We start from the raw sequence: 16,807 nt of genomic DNA on the forward strand, positions 1-16,807 counted from the left end.
GGGGAGAGGAGAACCTATTCAGTAAATGGTCCTGGGAAAACTGGCTGACCACATACAGAAGATTGAAACAGGACCACTATCTATCCCTATGCACAAAGGTTAACTCCAAATGGATCAGAGACCTAAAGGTAAAACCTCAAATCATAAGAACCTTATAAAATGAAGGAAATACCCTCATGGAAATCTGAACTCACATCCAATTCCTGAACAAAACCCGAAACCCACAGGTCATAAGAGATAAGATAGACAAGTGGGACCTTATTAAACTGACAAGCTCCTGCAAGGCCAAAGAAACCATTAAGAGAGCAGGGAGACAGCCTACAGCCTGGGAAAAAATATTTGCCAACACCAGGTCTGACAAAGGCTTAACATCCTGGATCTACAAGGAACTCAAACATGCTGAAAAGAAAAAAACAAACAACCCCATTATAAAATGGGCAAAAGATATGAACAGACACTTCACAAAAGAGGACATCCGAGCAGCCAACAAAAACATGATGAAATGTTCAACCTCACTAATCATCAGGGAGATGCAAATCAAAACCACACTGAGATACCACCTAACTCCAGTCAGAATGGCAATTATCAACAACTCAAAAAATAACAGCTGCTGGAGAGGGTGTGGCGAAAAGGGAACACTTCTACACTGTTGGTGGGAGTGTAAACTAGTGCAACCTCTGTGGAAAGTAGTGTGGCGATTCCTTAAAGCTCTAAATATCAACCTCCCATATGACCCTGCAATCCCCCTACTGGGAATATACCCTGAAGAACTCAAATCACTCTATAAAAAAGATACCTGCACATGTATGTTTATCGCAGCGTTGTTCACAGTAGCAAGAACCTGGAAGCAACCATGCTGCCCATCAAAAGAGGACTGGATTAAAAAATTGTGGTATATATACACGATGGAATACTACGCAGCCATAAAAAAGAACAAAATAATGAATTTTGCAGCAACCTGGATGGAACTAGAGTCTATAATATTGAGTGACTTCTCACAGAAACAAAGATCCGAGTATCACATGTTCTCACTCATATAATAGACCTTGACCATCCAATGTAATACTATAAGAAAATGACTGACGGTACTGGGAAACTATGGGGGGGGAAGGGAGACGGGATTAACAGTAGCAAATATCTGTCTGGGTATGGGGAAACATCTCTTATCAACAGGGTGCCTGAATGAAACATAATTGTACACCTAATCCTTAACTGTACTCCACAAAACCATAATAAAAAATATTGATTATGAAACAAAAACAAAACAAAAACAAACAAAAACAAAAACAAAAAAATGTGTTACTGTAAAAACACATGTAAATTAAAGAACATGCTCCTGAACAACCACTTGTTCAATGAACAGAGTAAGAATGAAATAAAAAGTTTCTTGAAACAAATGAATATAAAAACACAACATACCAAAACTGAAGGAATACTGCAAGTTAAAAGTAATAAATTCCTGTATAAAAAAGTAGAAGGATTTTAAATAAACAACCTAATAATGCACATCAAGGAGCTAGAAAGCAAGAACAAACAAAACCCAAAATTAGTATAAGGAAATAATAAAGATTAGAGCAGAACTAAAAAAATAGAGACTAAAAAATACAAAGAATTAATGAACTGAAAAGTTGAAAAAATAAGCAAAATCAATAAACCGCTCATTAGATTAACAAAGAAAAAATGAGAAAACCCAAATAAATAAAATCAGGAGTGAAAAAAGGAGATATTACAATGGATACCACAGAAATACAAAAGATCATTAGAGACTATTATGAACAACTATATGTCAACACATTGAAAAACCTAGAGCAAATGATAAATTCTTGACATATAAAACCTACTAAGATTGAACTAGGAAGAAATAGGAAACCTGAACAGACCAATAGTGAGTAGCAAGATTGAACTGGTAATAAAAAGTACCCCACCAAAGAAAATCCCTGGACTAGATGGCTTTACTGCTGAATTCTAGTAAACTTGTAGAGAAGAATTGGGGTCAATTTTTCTCAAACTATTACCATGATATTGAAACCAGGCAAGGAAACAATAAAAAGGAAAGCTATAAGCCAATATCACTGATAAACATAAGTACAAAAATCTTTAACAAAATACGAGCAAACTAAATCTAACCACACATCAAAAAGTTTATGATACACCATGATCAATTCGGATTTATTCCAGGGATGCAAGGATGATTCAACACATGCAAATCAATAAATGTTATAGTTACCAAAAAAGCTTGAGATTGGTATAAAAAAGAGACACATAAATCAATGAAACATAATAGAGAATAGAGAACCCAAGAACCTAGAAATAAATACACATATTTACAGCCAACTGATTTTTGACAAAGACACCAAGAACACACTGGGAAAGGACACTCTCTTCAGTAGTTTTGGGAATACTGGATATCCACACGCAGAAGAATGAAAGTAGGCTTCTCTCTCTCACTGTATACAGAATCAACTCAAAATGTATTAAAGACTTACACATTAGACCTGAAACCATAAAACTAATAGAAGAAGGATGGTGGTGTAGGCAAAGATTTTTACAGTTAAGACTTCAAAAGCACAGGCAATAAATAAAAAATAGACAATTGGGATTATATTAAACTAAAAAGCTTGTGCACACCAAGGAAACAAGAGTGAAGAGACAAGCTGTAGAATGGGAGAAAATATTTGTAACTATTCTTCCAACAAGGGATTAATACCAAGAATACACAAGAAACTCAAACAATTCAACAGTTAAAAAACCACCAAGAAACAATTCCACTAAAAAGTGGGCCAAGGATCTGAAGAGATATTTCACAAAAGAAGATATACAAATGACCAAGAGATTACATGAAAAATGTCCAAGAGATTACATGAAAAATGTCCAATACCACTAATCATTAGGGAAACAAATCAAAACTAAAAATGAGAAATCGTCACACCCTAGTTAGAGTAGCTTTTATCAAAAAGTCAAAACATAACAAAAACTGACAGGGATTTGGAGAAAAAGGAACTCTTATACACTGGGAATGTAAATTAGAACAACCATTATGTAAAACAATATGGATCCCAAAATCCCACTACTGGGTATTTATCCAAAGGAAAGGAAATCAGTAGATCAAGTGTAGTTGCACCCCTTGTGTATTTCAGCACTTTTCACAAGAGCCAAGATGTGGAATCAACCTACATGCCCCTTAATGGAGGATTGGGTAAATAAAATGTGGTGTAGATGCACAATGGAATATGATTCAGCCACAAAAAGAATGAAATGTTGTCATTTGCATCATCTTGGATGGAACTAGAGGTCATTATGTTAAGGGAAATAAGTCAGGCTCAGAAAGACAAATGCTGCAAGCTCTCACTCATAAGTGGAAATTTAAAAGGTTGATTTACTGGAGGTAGGAAGTAGAATGATAGTTTCCTGGGAAGGGGCAAGGGTGAAGAGAGGTTGGTTAATGGGTACAAACATACAGTTAGATAGGAAGAATAAATTCTAGCATTTGATAGCACAGTAGAGCAACCACAGCTAACAATAACTTATTTTATTTATAGTAGAAAAGAAGATCTGGAATGTTCCCTGCACAAAGAAGTGATAAATGTTTGAGGTGATAGATATCCTAATTACCCTGATTTTATCATTTCACAACCTAAATATCACATGTGCCCCACCTATGTATACGATTATTATGTATCAATAAAACAATAGAATGGACTAGTGTGGCATAGTTGTAAGGTCAAGAAAACAAGCAGATAGGAAATGAGAGACCGGAGATGGGCAGCTCAATAGCATCACAGGTTTATTCCAGGAAGGAAAACCTAAAAAGTGGGACTCCAGATAAGATGGAAGCCCGCTCGCTTACAGACTAAGGGCAATTCATAAGGATTCCGGGTTTGGGGAAGGGGTGCTAGTTAGTTGGTTGTCAAGGGTGAGGGGCGCTAGGGAAGATGTCTTGTGGTTAGCTAGTTGCTGCTTAACAGGATACATTCGGTGTTCAGCTGGTAAGTTTCTATCCTGGATTGTGTTAGCAAAACGGCGGGTACTATCTGCAATGGCGTTCCTAAGGCTAACATTCCTACCTCTTGATGATATATAGATAGGAGAGGAGATGTCACAGGTCATCTGGCTACTTCTGCTGAGGTGGGGCATTGTATTTGGGGTTAACGTTGTGTGGTGCCCTTTTTGGGGTTGAGGCTGCATATTCGCTGGTATCAAAGATTATGAAATCTGGACTGGTGAAGCAGGAGGATATTGTTGACAGATTTTTCTCTGTTAATTAGTCATTGGAAGACAAAATGGGAGATACAGTTAATAAAGCAAGATCTAAAGGCGAGTAAGAGAAGGATGGGGAACAGGGGTCCGAGAAATGGGGTTATCCCAGGCATCCAGGCAGAGAGGGATGACCCGGTGTACTATGAACTCGTAGTCTGCTGTTTGAGTTCTGTTGCCCGGTTTTGAAGTTTGTGGGCTGTGTCCTGAAATATGCCTGATTTATTAACAAAATACCACATTCTTCTCAGAGCTATATATAGATACCCCTTTTTTAGTTGTTAAGAGGCTAAGCACTGTCCTATTTTGGAACACTACTCCTGATAATGAATTTAATTGTAAATGTTTAATCCTGCTAATAAGAGCAGGAGTTGAATTACCTTTTTGGATTTAATTGCAGAGGAAGAGATTGAAGCTGATAGAGGGATTTGAATAGTCTGCTTATGAGGTAGAATACTGATGTTTGGAGATTGGTATATTAAAGTACAAATGTTTGACCAATTGGCAGGTAGACTGAGATAGGAGGAAGTGCCATATAGGAAGAAAATTCCTAGGGCGGAAAGACAAAACTGATAGGTAATGAAGGCTAACTCTGTGCCTTTGTTTTTTTAATATTTTTAAATGGAATGTTTATCTGGAAGTGTGTCTTCCAGAATGCCTGAAAGCATATGTTAGTAGGAGAGACTGTGGTCTCAGATTGGTTATATAAAAATAAGAAGAAATTAGAGTTATTAATAGCTATTGGTTATAAAGTGTTGAATCATGAGAGGTTTAGAAATATGTAGGCCAGTGTGTTTGTAGGTTTTTTCCCATGGTATTCCCCATGCGATTACATCTGGTAGGCGGTGTTGATAGAGAGATGGCACGGGAATGGCTCGATAATTTTCTATCGCAATGGATGGAAGGTCAGATAATTGTAGAGGGTATGTTTAGGTTTTGAGGTGTTGGGATTGGTTAGTAAGATTTGAGAGATAATGGGTCTCCAGATTGGAAGTTTAGGGTTTTTTGGTAGAAAATGAGTTAAGAAAAGCTGCAATTTTTGAATGTGTTGTCTAAAATAAAGGTGTGTACCTGATTGGGTGAATGTCCCTTTGGAGGTTCTGGAATGGGTTATTAGGCAATTAAAGTCACTAACAGGTTTTAAAAGAGGATTTGCTTGAAATGCAAGATGTAAATTCCAGCTAGTTTGGACTTAAGTGTCTAGTTTGGCTGGGAATGAGCTGTATAAAGAGGTTAAGGTTAGAACAAGAGGCCAATGTGGGAGAGGGTTGAGCTTTATGGTGTGGTAAGGAGGCTGTAAACTAAAATGTATGTTAGTAAAAAATACTAAGTGATAAGGTTGGGGGATAAGCTATATAGGTCTCTTTGTAACTAAAGATGAGAAATTGTTGAAAGTAGTTGGTCTATTGAGATAAGGGGATTATTAAGGGAGTAAAAGGCAAGGTTAGAGTGAAAGATATATAAGAAATTACCGAAGGTGGGGTTTGTTAGCCTAGGGAAGTAGGAATGCTTATAGGGTGTTACAGAATGGAGGTTTTTATAAAAATATCTGATAGGCTGGGCTCGGTGGCTCAGCCTGTAATCCTAGTGCTTTGGGAGGCTGAGGTGAGTGGATTGCCTGAGCCCGCGGGTTCGAGACACGTCTGGGCAGAGAGACCTCATCTCTACAATAAATCAAATTAGCCGGACGTGGTACACGTGCCTGTAGTTCCAGCTACTTGGAAGGCTGAGGCGGAAGGATCACTGGAGCCCAGCGGGTCGAGGCTGCAGTGGCCGGGAGTGTGCCACTGCACTCCAGTCTGGGTAACAGGGTGAGACTCCAACTCAAAAAAAAAAAATATCTGATAATGTAGACTAAGATGAATATTATAGCAGTGACTATTGGTAGTATTATTAAAAGAGGAAAGAGAGGATATAGAGGAGAGGGAAGAGGCATTTGAGCAGTAAAATAAAATGAAAGGGGTGGAATTGCAAGGGGGGTTGTGAGGGGTGAACTGTATGGAAGCTTGAAATTTTGTGAGGACATTAAAGCCTAGTATAGGTGTGGGGCACCGCAGAATAACTAAAAAGGAGAGTGAGTAAAGGGTGTGTTGAACAGAAAGCAGAGTAGTGACTTGGTCATTTTAGAAGTGAAAGATATTTTATCTACTTTGACAATAGAGGTAGAGGAGTTAAGGAGGGGTCCTGCATATCCTGGCAAGACTGAGTATGAAGCCCCCATGTTCAATAAGAAAGAAACAGGCTTACCAGATACTGACAGCCTTACCCTAGGTTCTGCCATGGTTCTGATGGCAAGGGTGGTGGGGGCAGAAGACCCTGGGCCCCTTCAGTCTTCAGTGGCCAAGTCAAGGAATTCAGCCAGTACTGGCTGTGGACGAGGAAATGGGAGTGTTAGAAGTGGCCAAACAGGAGGGAGAGTCTCGCTGGTCACAATTTGAGTTCAGTGCCCTTTCTTTCCACAAATGGGACAGGATTTGGAGGGTGGCTTTGGGCATGCTTTTGCCCAGTTTCTTGGCTGGTCATATTTGTAGCATTGTCTCGGTGGTGAATGGGGGTTTGTTGGAGGTTTGAAGGTGTTTTTGGAGCGTTGGAACGCTGTCGAAGGGCTGCTGCCAGTAGTTGGTATTCGTTTTGATTTCCTTTTAGTTTTTGAGCCTTTTGTTCCTCATATCTGTTGTTAAAAAACTCAAAGGCAGTTTTAATAAGATTTTGACATGAAGTCTGGAGACCATCCCCTGATCTTTGAAGTTTTGTTTTTTTGTTTTTAACAACATATATCTGGGACTGACTGAGAGGTAAAATGAAGGTTCAAGCAAATTTTATCTTTATCAGAACTTGGGGTAAAAGTAGTATATTTAAGCAAGGCCTCTGAGAGGTGGGAGAAAAAAAGGGCAGGGTTTTTGTTAGGACCTTGAGTAATTTCTTTGATTTTTTAAAAATTAGTTTTAGAGCTGCCTTGTTCATTCTAGCTAATAGGTAAGTTATTATGTGAACCCTTTCTTGTCTGGAGAGTTAATGATAATCCCAGGAGGGCTTTGTGCAGGGGCACTGCTGTGGCGCCTAGAGGATTATGGGCTGGGTCCTGCTGATGGGGGGCATTGGCATGGGATTGAGCTGCAGCCTAGATGCCTTCCTTCTTTGGGGAAAAGGTGGAGGAAAGAATAACATGCAGGCTATGTTAGGTAAGGTTATAGGACTGGGTGATGTAGAGGAATTCTTTACGATAAGTAGCAGGGTTAGAGGTAAAGGAGCCTAGGTGTTTTTTAATTTGAGAGAGTTTGCCTAGGGAGAAGGGAAAATGAACCCATACTATATACTTATCATCCTAGCCACTTCTCTGAGAGGAAGAATGGGAGCAGAACTTTGGAGATGGCAGGGGACAGAGGACGTTGGGTATGATAGAGAGTGTGAAGGGGAGAGAGAAAGGAAGGAGTTTTTGAGTAAAGAGGATTTGAAAAGTTTATAGGCTTGACAGAGGGAGGACTTGGATTGGAAATAGAGGAAAGCTCGAGCATAGGGGACCTCTTACCATTTTCCATTGCGTTGGAATAAATTGTTGAGATTATGGAGAATTTGGAAGTCAAATTGTTAAGGAGATAGAAAATTTGGAAGTTAAAGGTTCTGCTTTGGGGTTATTAATTGTTATTGTCTAATTGATATTGGGGTCAAGTGGTATTACAGAAGAAAATGAGACACTTTGGCCTTAGAGTGAGACCTAAATATTTGAGACATTTGAGACACGTTTTGGTCTTGAGTAAGACCTACATTTTTGAAGTCTTGGGGAGGTTTTTGAATGTCTTGGGGAGGTTTAGAGGAAGCTTGGCCTATATTGGAGACATTCGGAGGTGTGAATAATTTGACCCCAGGACTTCCTGGAGCCCCGAACGTGAGAAATAATGGAAGGATGGGGCATCCCCACGGATTTCCACTGTTTCCAAGAGACAGTGTGGAAGCCGCTTTAAGGGTGTTCCCCCAAACCATGGTGCACCAGCCGGTGGTGACCGAGGAGACCTCTCACCTGGCGCCAGGGTTTTCGAAAAGGTCTCTGTCCTGGACAGAGATGAGCAAAAGAGAGGAATCCAACAGATTGAAAAAACTCACTCACTGATTAGTGACTGGTGTTGGATCAAATGTCTGGCAATGGAGAAGGTCCTGCTGGAACAAGTTGAGAAGAGGGGAAAGAGGAAAGAGGTGAGAAAAGACAGAGGATGGGGGAGAACGGATGGAGGAGAATGGGGCTATGCACAGGGACAACTTAGGAATTGGCTCACCATGGGACCTTAAACCCTGTTCCCATGTTTTGGCACCATATGTTAGGTCAAGAAAACGAGCAGACAGGAAAACAGAGATGGGAGACAAATCGTTCAACAGCAACACAGGCTTATTCCAGGGAGGAAAACCTGTGGTGAAGGACTTCAGATAAGATTGAAGCCCCCGGCTCCCGCGCTTACAGACTAAGGGCAATTCATAAGGATTCGGGGTTTGGGGAAAGGGTGCCGATGAGTTGGTTGCTAAGGGGGGCATTGCTAAGAAGAAGTCTTGTGACTAGCTAGCTGCTGCTTAACAAGATGCACTCTGCAGTCGGTGCTCAGCTGGTAAAGTTCCATCCTGGTTTGTGTTAGTAAAATGGCGGGGATTATCTACGATGGTGTTCATAAGGCTAACAGTAGTCACAAAAATAATAAATTGCTTGCAATAACATAAACTTAGCAAACATTGTGGGTCCAAGAAACCACACTAAAGCACACACAGTGCATGATGCCATCTATTGGGGTGACCCATGCTTCCTGGTTTATACCCACAGTTTTAGCACTGAAATTCCCACATCCCAGGAAATACCTTAATTCTGGGCAAACTGGGATGGCTGGTCACGCTACATTCATATTTAGAAAAAAACAGGCAGAACTAATAATCTAAACTGTTAGAAATCAGGAGAGTGGCTGCCTGGGTTTGGGGTGCTGATTGAATAGGGGGTCCAGAGCTCTTAGGGGGAGGGCGTGCTGGGAATGTTCTGTTTCAGGATTTGGGTGTGAATGACACACGTATGTTGTTTGTGGTAACCCATCAAGTGGTACACTTAGAGCTGGGCACTTTTTATATGTTTTACTTCCAAGAGGAGGCATGTTAACAATATTGAGAGGCAAGATGGCACAGTGGTTAAGCATACAGGCCTGCAAGCAGATTGCCTAGGTTTAAACCCCAGTTCTGACACTAGTTACCAAATAACTGAACTCGCCTCGGTTTCCTCACCTGGACCAGGGCAGGGGTCACCATGGGCCCAGATTTCCTTACTGCAGGGCTAGAGGGTGTGTACAAAGGCAGAAGCCACTACAGAGAAGGGGATGTTAGTAGTGCTGGAGAGTAATCAGTCTCCCTCCACCCCAAATCATAGGGTCCTGGCATCTTCCCAGCTTCCCTCCTTCCCTGAAGGTTCAGAAGCTTCCGCCTCAGTCCAAAGACTTGTTCTCACAGCAACAAATATCTCTAACTGATGAGAGCCACTCCCCTTTGCTGTTGAATAACCACAGAACAACCCTGGGTAGTTTGACAATGTCCTCTAGCCTCGGTTTACTCCTCAGTACTATGGGGAGGTTAGAAACAATAATGGTGAGTAACTGAGGCAGGGTAGCTAGTACAGTTTGGGCATAGAGAGATACATTTCTTAGAGGCAAGTTTTAGGAAGTATCCAGACATCTTGTCCACAGGCTGAACCTATATGAATTCAATGTGACCTCCTAGTCCATTCCACCCCCTCAGCTCGCCAAATGAAAACTACATCAAGATGGTTTGGGAATCAATAAAAGACTTAGAAATGTATTGTACTGAGAACAGCCGAAATCCCCATTTTCCATTTGCCCCTGCTGGCTGCCGGGAGATAACTGATGGCCGACCGTGAGGTAGGCAACCTCCTTCAGCTGCCTAAAGGTGGGAACCAGAAACTCAAGCCCAGAAGCCTCTGCCCCATCCCTGCAGTTACCATCTCTGTTGTCCATAGCAGGGAAACCAAGATTCAAGCTCTGAAGCCTCGGCCCTGCCCAGTGCGTGTTTACCCAATCCTGTACGCATAGCAGGGAAGCCAAAACTCAAGCTGAGGACTGCCCTGTAGATGTGGTTACTCAACAAAAAGCATGCAAGGACAGCTTTTAGCTCATGAATTTGTATATTGAAAAGCCTGGCAAGTCTCTCTGGAAAAGACCAACCCTCCATCCATCCGAACCAAAGAGATGGGAGCAGATAACAACCCTCTCCTGCCTACTCATTAGCATGCTACTTATTAAATGGGTGTAACAGGCATTTTGCAAAAAGCAGAAAATGAGGTCTTCTCATCCCCACGCCAGCTCTCACATGCCTATCTATCTTTCTCCTCTTCTTTCTCTTATAAACTTTGTTTTAAAACTTTGCTAACCACTTTAAAATTCATTTTAGGGCTGAGTCAAAGAATCCATGAGTTTTATACCGCACTTCACCCAGCATAACTATCACAGCTAATGCACTAAGCACTAATCCTGGGCCAGGCCCTGTGCTAAGAACATTATCTACTCAAGCCTTACAATACTCTGAAGTGGGCACTATGCCTCTCCTCATTTTACAAATCCAGAGATGAGTCACAGAGAGATTAAAGAGCCTACCCATGGCCACACAATGAGTCAAGGGAAGTGTCTCTTCCAGAGCCTGTGCCCCTACACCACATCCCACCCCCAGCATGGGCCCCAGGTTTCCCATGCCCAACCTTCTTGTGGCCTGGAATCTCCTGGTCCCAGAACCCTGACCCCAGCCCTGGACTTACTTTGGCCACTCTCTGCACTTTCCTGAGTTGATTCAAGATGTCACAGATGGTGCTCACAGTCTGGTCAATCTGTTTCTGGCAATCTTCATGGGGCTTCAGGTAGTCCTGGATATAGTTACCCAGCTCCTGAGCTGACACCGAGTACGGTTGAGACTTCCAGATTTTCATTGCTCCCTACTGGCAGCTGGGGAGAGGGCTGATGGCTGAGCGTGAGGCAGAGGACCTCCTTCTGATGCCCAAAGGCGGGAAATGGAAACTCAAGTCCGGAAGTCTCTGCCCTGTCCCCACAGAGGACGAGATTCAAGGTCAGAAGCCTCGGCCCCGCCCATGCGTGATTACCCAATCCTGCACCCAGAGCAGGGAAAACGAAACTCAAGCTGAGGACTGCCCTGCAGATGTGGGTTGTCAACCTCCCGCTCTGGATGAGCAGGAAACCACAATTCATGCTCAGAAGGCTCTGCCCCACCCCTGCAGCCATGGTTACCACCTTTCAGTGGTTTCCAGAAACACCTCCAGGTCAAATATGCAGCCTTAGAATCCCATTGGAGGGCTTCATACATGCTAGATGTCTGCCCTTGATCATATCACCTGTCCTCCTGGTGCCCCAGTTTCCTCATCTGTAGTAGACTGGGGATAATGTGGTAGCTTTCTCCTAGGGTTAATATGAGGGTTAAGTGATACCTGCAAAGTGCTTAGAACATGCTGCACATGACAGATGCTACATAAGCGCTAAATAAATAAAATTTTACAGAACTAGAGGGACGGAGGTCATCTTTTGAGGCACTGCCCCCTTTCTTCCTGTTCTCAGTGGCCAAGGAACTCAGACTCAAGGGAGAGCAGCAAAGAAGAGAAAGAGGCCCAGAGAGGGAAGTGATTTGCCTGGGAACTACAGCAAGGCAGGTGCCTCTGGGTAAACACAGGCCTGGGTAAAGGGCAGGAACCTCTATGTGTTTTGTTTCTCAGCACACATATAGCTAGCTACAGGGCCTCATGAGGCATTCAGCTGGCCCAGCCAGGGCAGGAAACAGACCAGAAGAGAGACAGACAGGCAACTCCTACACCCAGAGCGGAACTCACAGAGGGCTCCCAGCCGGCTGCCTCAGCCTGGCAATCATCATTCATACAGAAGGCAAAAATCCCTAAGATATGCGAGGAAACGGAGCCCCGCCCTGCTGGGATGGTCAATTCTATATGTCTACTTGGCTGAGTTGCGGTGCCCAGATATTTGGTCAAACACTTTGTGTGTGATCTTTCTGTGAAATTGTTTTGAGGTGAGATGGATGTTTAAATCGGTAGATTTTGAGTAAAGCCGAGTACCATTCATTATGTGGTGGGCTCCAGTCAGTTGAAGGCCTAAGTAGAAAAAAGACTGACTGACCTTCCCTGAGGAAGAGGGACTCAGCTAGCAGACTGTCTCTGGCCTCAAGTTGCGGCAGCAACACTTCCCTGAGTCTCCAATAGTCTCCTGATTGTCTATGAAGTGAACTAAAAAATTAATTAATTAATTAAATTACAGAAGCTTGAAGGCTTTACAGGAATAAATATTTCTCAGCTGCTGGAAGTGGCCCAGAAGGTTTTTATCAATTGAAATGCTGAGAAACAGAGACAGGCAGTACAGGCAGCCAAAAAGCTGTCAGGAAACAAGCTAAAATCCTGGTAATGCCCCTCCAAGCCCTGGGTACTGACTTTAGGGGGCAATGAGAGCAATTACTAGTTGCAAATTCACTTCTAACCAAACTATAAACTTAGGACAAAGACGGGTTACCCACTTGTTCCTCATAACTCCGAACTGCTCATTCCCTCCAATGGGCCGAGGCATGCTCCAGAAGTTAAAAGCCACTATTGTGCGTTCACCTGACAAAACTGAAATGTTTATTCCTACTGCATATCAAATGCTCTTAATTGTTCCACTTTCTGAAGAATATCTTTTAACCTCTTCAAAGTCTACTACTAAAAATGTTCTGTCAAGTTTACTTCTAGAGTTGCTACAGGAGTTTCCTTCTGTCTGGGTAGAAATCATCCCGCCAGTATTGGTGAAACATCACCCTCCAGTGGTGGTAAGTTTACTGGCATCAGCTACTCCTGTCTGTGTCCGCCAATACCCTATGAGTTTGCAGGCCTGGAAAGGAATTGCTCCTCACATAAAAAGACTCTTAGCTGCCAACATTCTAACTCCATGCAAGTCAGCATGGAGCACACCTTTCCTGCCAGTTCAGAAACCAGGAACTTCTGACTACCATCCAGTTCAAGACTTATAAGAAGCCAACAAGCGGGTAAAAACTATTTATCCAACTATTCCTAATCTGTACACTTTACTTAGTCTACTTCCCCCTCAACATCAGGTATATGCTGTGCTAGACTTAAAGGATGCTTTTTTCTCTATTTCCCTGTCTCCTGTCAGCTAACTTATCTTTGCTCAAGTGAACAAATCCAGACACAGGAGACACCAGTCAGTTAACTTGGACACAACTACCACAAGGCTTCAAGAACTCCCCAACCCTCTTGGGGGAGGCCTTGCAACAGGATTTGCCAGGGTTCTGTAACAGGATTTGTCAGGGTTCTGTGCACAACACCCTGAGTGTACTTTGCTTCAATAGCAAGGATGACCTCCTACTCGCAGCTGCAGACTTGGACCTGTTTACTAGGTACTAAAGCTTTGTTATAACTTCTCCAGGACCTGGGCTACTGAGTATCAGCAAAGAAAGCACAGCTTTGCTCTACCAAAGTGTCATACCTTGAACACCAGCTGCAAGAGGGCAAGAAAGTCATAATCTCAGCCCGGAAAGAAGCCATTCTCCAAATTCCCATGCCAACCAAGAAACAGGAATTCCTGGGGTGGCAGGGTATTGTTGGCTATGAATCCCAGGATTTGCTGAAATTGCCAAAACCTTGTACTTGTCCACAGCAGGGGATCAACCCTTAAATTGGACTACTGCTGAGGAACAAGCATTCCAGCAGGTTAAAAACAGCTCAAGCCCTGGCACTAGCCCTTCCGGATGTTACCAAACCTTTCCACTTGTTCATTCATGAATAACAAGGAATTGCCAAAGGGGTCCTCACTTAAACCCTAGGGCCGTGAAAAAGACCGGTGGCTTATTTGTCAGAGAAACTGGACTCGGTAGCTTCTGGCTGGCCCTCTTGTCTTCGAGCCATTGTGGCCATGGCTTTGTTGGTTAAAAAAGCAGACAAGTTAACTTTTGGCCAGAACCTGGCTTTAACTGCTCCCAATGCTGGTAAGACTCTGCTCCGGGAAGCCACTGGTAGTTGAATGTCAAATACGTGTATTACCCAGTATCAGAGCCTACTACTGGACCGAGAAGTAAACTTGACAGAACATTTTTAGTAGTAGACTTTGAAGAGGTTGAAAGATATTCTTCAGAAAGTGGAACTAACTTTCTCTCCTACTCCATGCCTCAACCTGGCAACCCTGTTGCCTGATGACCATCTGGAGACACTGGTGCATGACTGCAAGGATGTGTTAAACATTACCCAGGCCAGCCGACCTAGTCTTCGAGACATTCTTCTGTGCCAGGCTGCTGCTGACCTGTTCATGGATGATAGCAGCCTGGTACTAAACGAAGTTCCATAAGGTTGTTACAGCGGTAACTACAGCTCATGGCGTAATCTGGTCACAGGCACTGCCTCAGGGTACTTCTGCCCAAAAGGCTGAGTTAATTGCTCTAACTCAGGCCTTGTGCTGGGGAGCAGAGAAACGAGTAAACATCGTCACTGACAGCTGGTATACTTTTGCTACACTTTATGTACATGCCATAATCTACAAAAAATGTGGCCTTCTCACCGCAGCAGGTAAGACTACCAGAAATAAAGAAGAAATATTAGCCCTCTTGGAAGCTATTTGGCTGCCTAGAGAGGTAGCTGTTATTCATTGTAAAAGTCACCAAAATCTGACACTCTAGAAGCAATTGGAAACCGCCTGGCAGACCAGGCAGCTTGGGAAGCATTAGAACTCCCAATTAAACCCCTAACTATTTTACCAGCTAAAACTTTTCCAGCTCCTTCTCTCCCACAGCGGCCCAGATATACACATAGAGAAGAAGAGGCTGCAAAGTTGGCAGTAGGATACATGAAACCTAACGGCTGGTGGATTAAAAACTCCAGAATTGTTCTACTTGAAGTTCTTGCAGAAAAATTAATAAAACAACTCCACTCTACCACCCACCTAGGAGAAACCAAAATGGCTGAATTGTTAAACTGTTTTTATATTATCAACAACTTAAAAAACCAAGCTAACTCAGCAACTTTTATGTGTCCAGCTTGTACTCGCATCAATCCCAAGAGAGGGCCGAAACCCCTTCCAGGAATCAGGGTATGAGAATTAAGTCCTGGTGAACAATGGCAAGTAGACTTTACTGAAATAAAACCTCCGTATTACATAGGAATAGGAGTTGAAATGCCTATCTCAAGCAATGCAGCTAAAACAACTTATATTCCAAAAACTATTCATGTCACCATAGGAGACGTAACTGGAAATGCCTCTTGTTTAATAAATACAAGCTTCAACTGAACAGCTTCTCCATTTCCTGAAATTTGTATTCGGTCTCTTACTAAGACCATAACTCATTCTCAGACTTATACTGCACTTGCCAATACATGGTTTGCTTGTTCATTAGGATTAATTACTTGTGTTACTGCCGAAATGTTAAACAATAAACCTGTTTTATGTATTACTGTTCATGTACTTCCTCAGCTACATGTCTACAGTGGCCCCGAGGGTGCTTTCTTAATTTCACCACCTGGTACCCAAAAATGGCGTGCCACTCCTCTGTTAGTCCCCACTTTAGTTGGATTAAGTGTGGCTGGGACAGCTGCACTTAGCACTGCTGCTTTAGTCCACAGAGAAATAGGACTAACGGGACTAACCAGCTTAACCCAAAACATAAATGATGACCTAGAATATGTACAGTCATCAATAGAACAACTCCACGACCAGGTAAATTCTTTAACTGAGGGCATCCTCCAAAATCGGAGAGGTCTTGATTTATTGTTCATGTCTCAGGGAGGGCTTTGTGCTGCTCTCAGAGAAACTTGTTGTTTCTATGCCAATACATCAGGAATCATCAAAGAAGTTCTCCAAAAGGTCCAGGAAAACAAACAAGAGACGAAAAAAGCTAAATGACAGTAAGTTCTGGTTCCAATCTTTGTTCGATTGGAACCCATGGCTGACTGCCTTGCTTACTAGTCTAGCAGGACCTCTCATACTTCTCTTCCTTGGTTTACTTATTGGACTTTGCATTTTAAACTGGTTCGTTAACTTTGTCAAGAAACGAATCAACTCAGTAAAAATTCTGTATACCAGAACCTATTATAATTTCCTTCCTTTAACTGAAGAGTCAATGATTTGACTCATGCACAACTAAAAAGGGGGGATGAAATGAGCTAAATCAGTTAACAAAATCAAATCGCTAGCAAAATAATAGTATTAACCAGCTTACTCCATTTTGTTTAAAACTTTCATCTTAGTTGCCTGCCTAACCTAAGAATCAATGCCTACGTGTGATTATAGTAACGTTCCCATGATCACAGACCCTCAGCTTTGTCTTCTTCCGGCAGGTCGTGCTGACTGTTTCTTGTTGACTGTTACAAAACTCCTTTGCCATAAGTTCCATATAATTGTATCCTTTGTTAACTGAAATCAAATGCTACGCTTTGCAAAATCCCATTGTTACATTTTCATATTTTGTTCTTATATTTTGTTAATGACTTAACCAAGGTAACTCCATTGTGTAATGATTCTTCTACCTTGTC

The 16,807-nt window shown here is 42.3% G+C and overlaps 1 protein-coding gene across 1 annotated transcript in view; it reads right to left on the minus strand.

Annotated features, from left to right (window-relative positions):
- LOC103264100 (2'-5'-oligoadenylate synthase 2-like) overlaps positions 1–11,209 on the minus strand; it is a 44,881-nt gene extending 33,672 nt beyond the window's left edge. The window contains exon 1 of the mRNA XM_008061744.1: positions 11,042–11,209. Within this exon, the coding sequence (XP_008059935.1) occupies positions 11,042–11,209 (168 nt within the window). The remainder of the gene's footprint in view (positions 1–11,041) is intronic.
- Between the last annotated feature and the right edge of the window lie 5,598 nt (positions 11,210–16,807).

This window comes from Carlito syrichta, unplaced genomic scaffold (assembly GCF_000164805.1).
Source record: "Carlito syrichta isolate Samal-C Ts95f unplaced genomic scaffold, Tarsius_syrichta-2.0.1 Scaffold305566, whole genome shotgun sequence".
NCBI classification, from domain to species: Eukaryota; Metazoa; Chordata; class Mammalia; order Primates; family Tarsiidae; genus Carlito; species Carlito syrichta.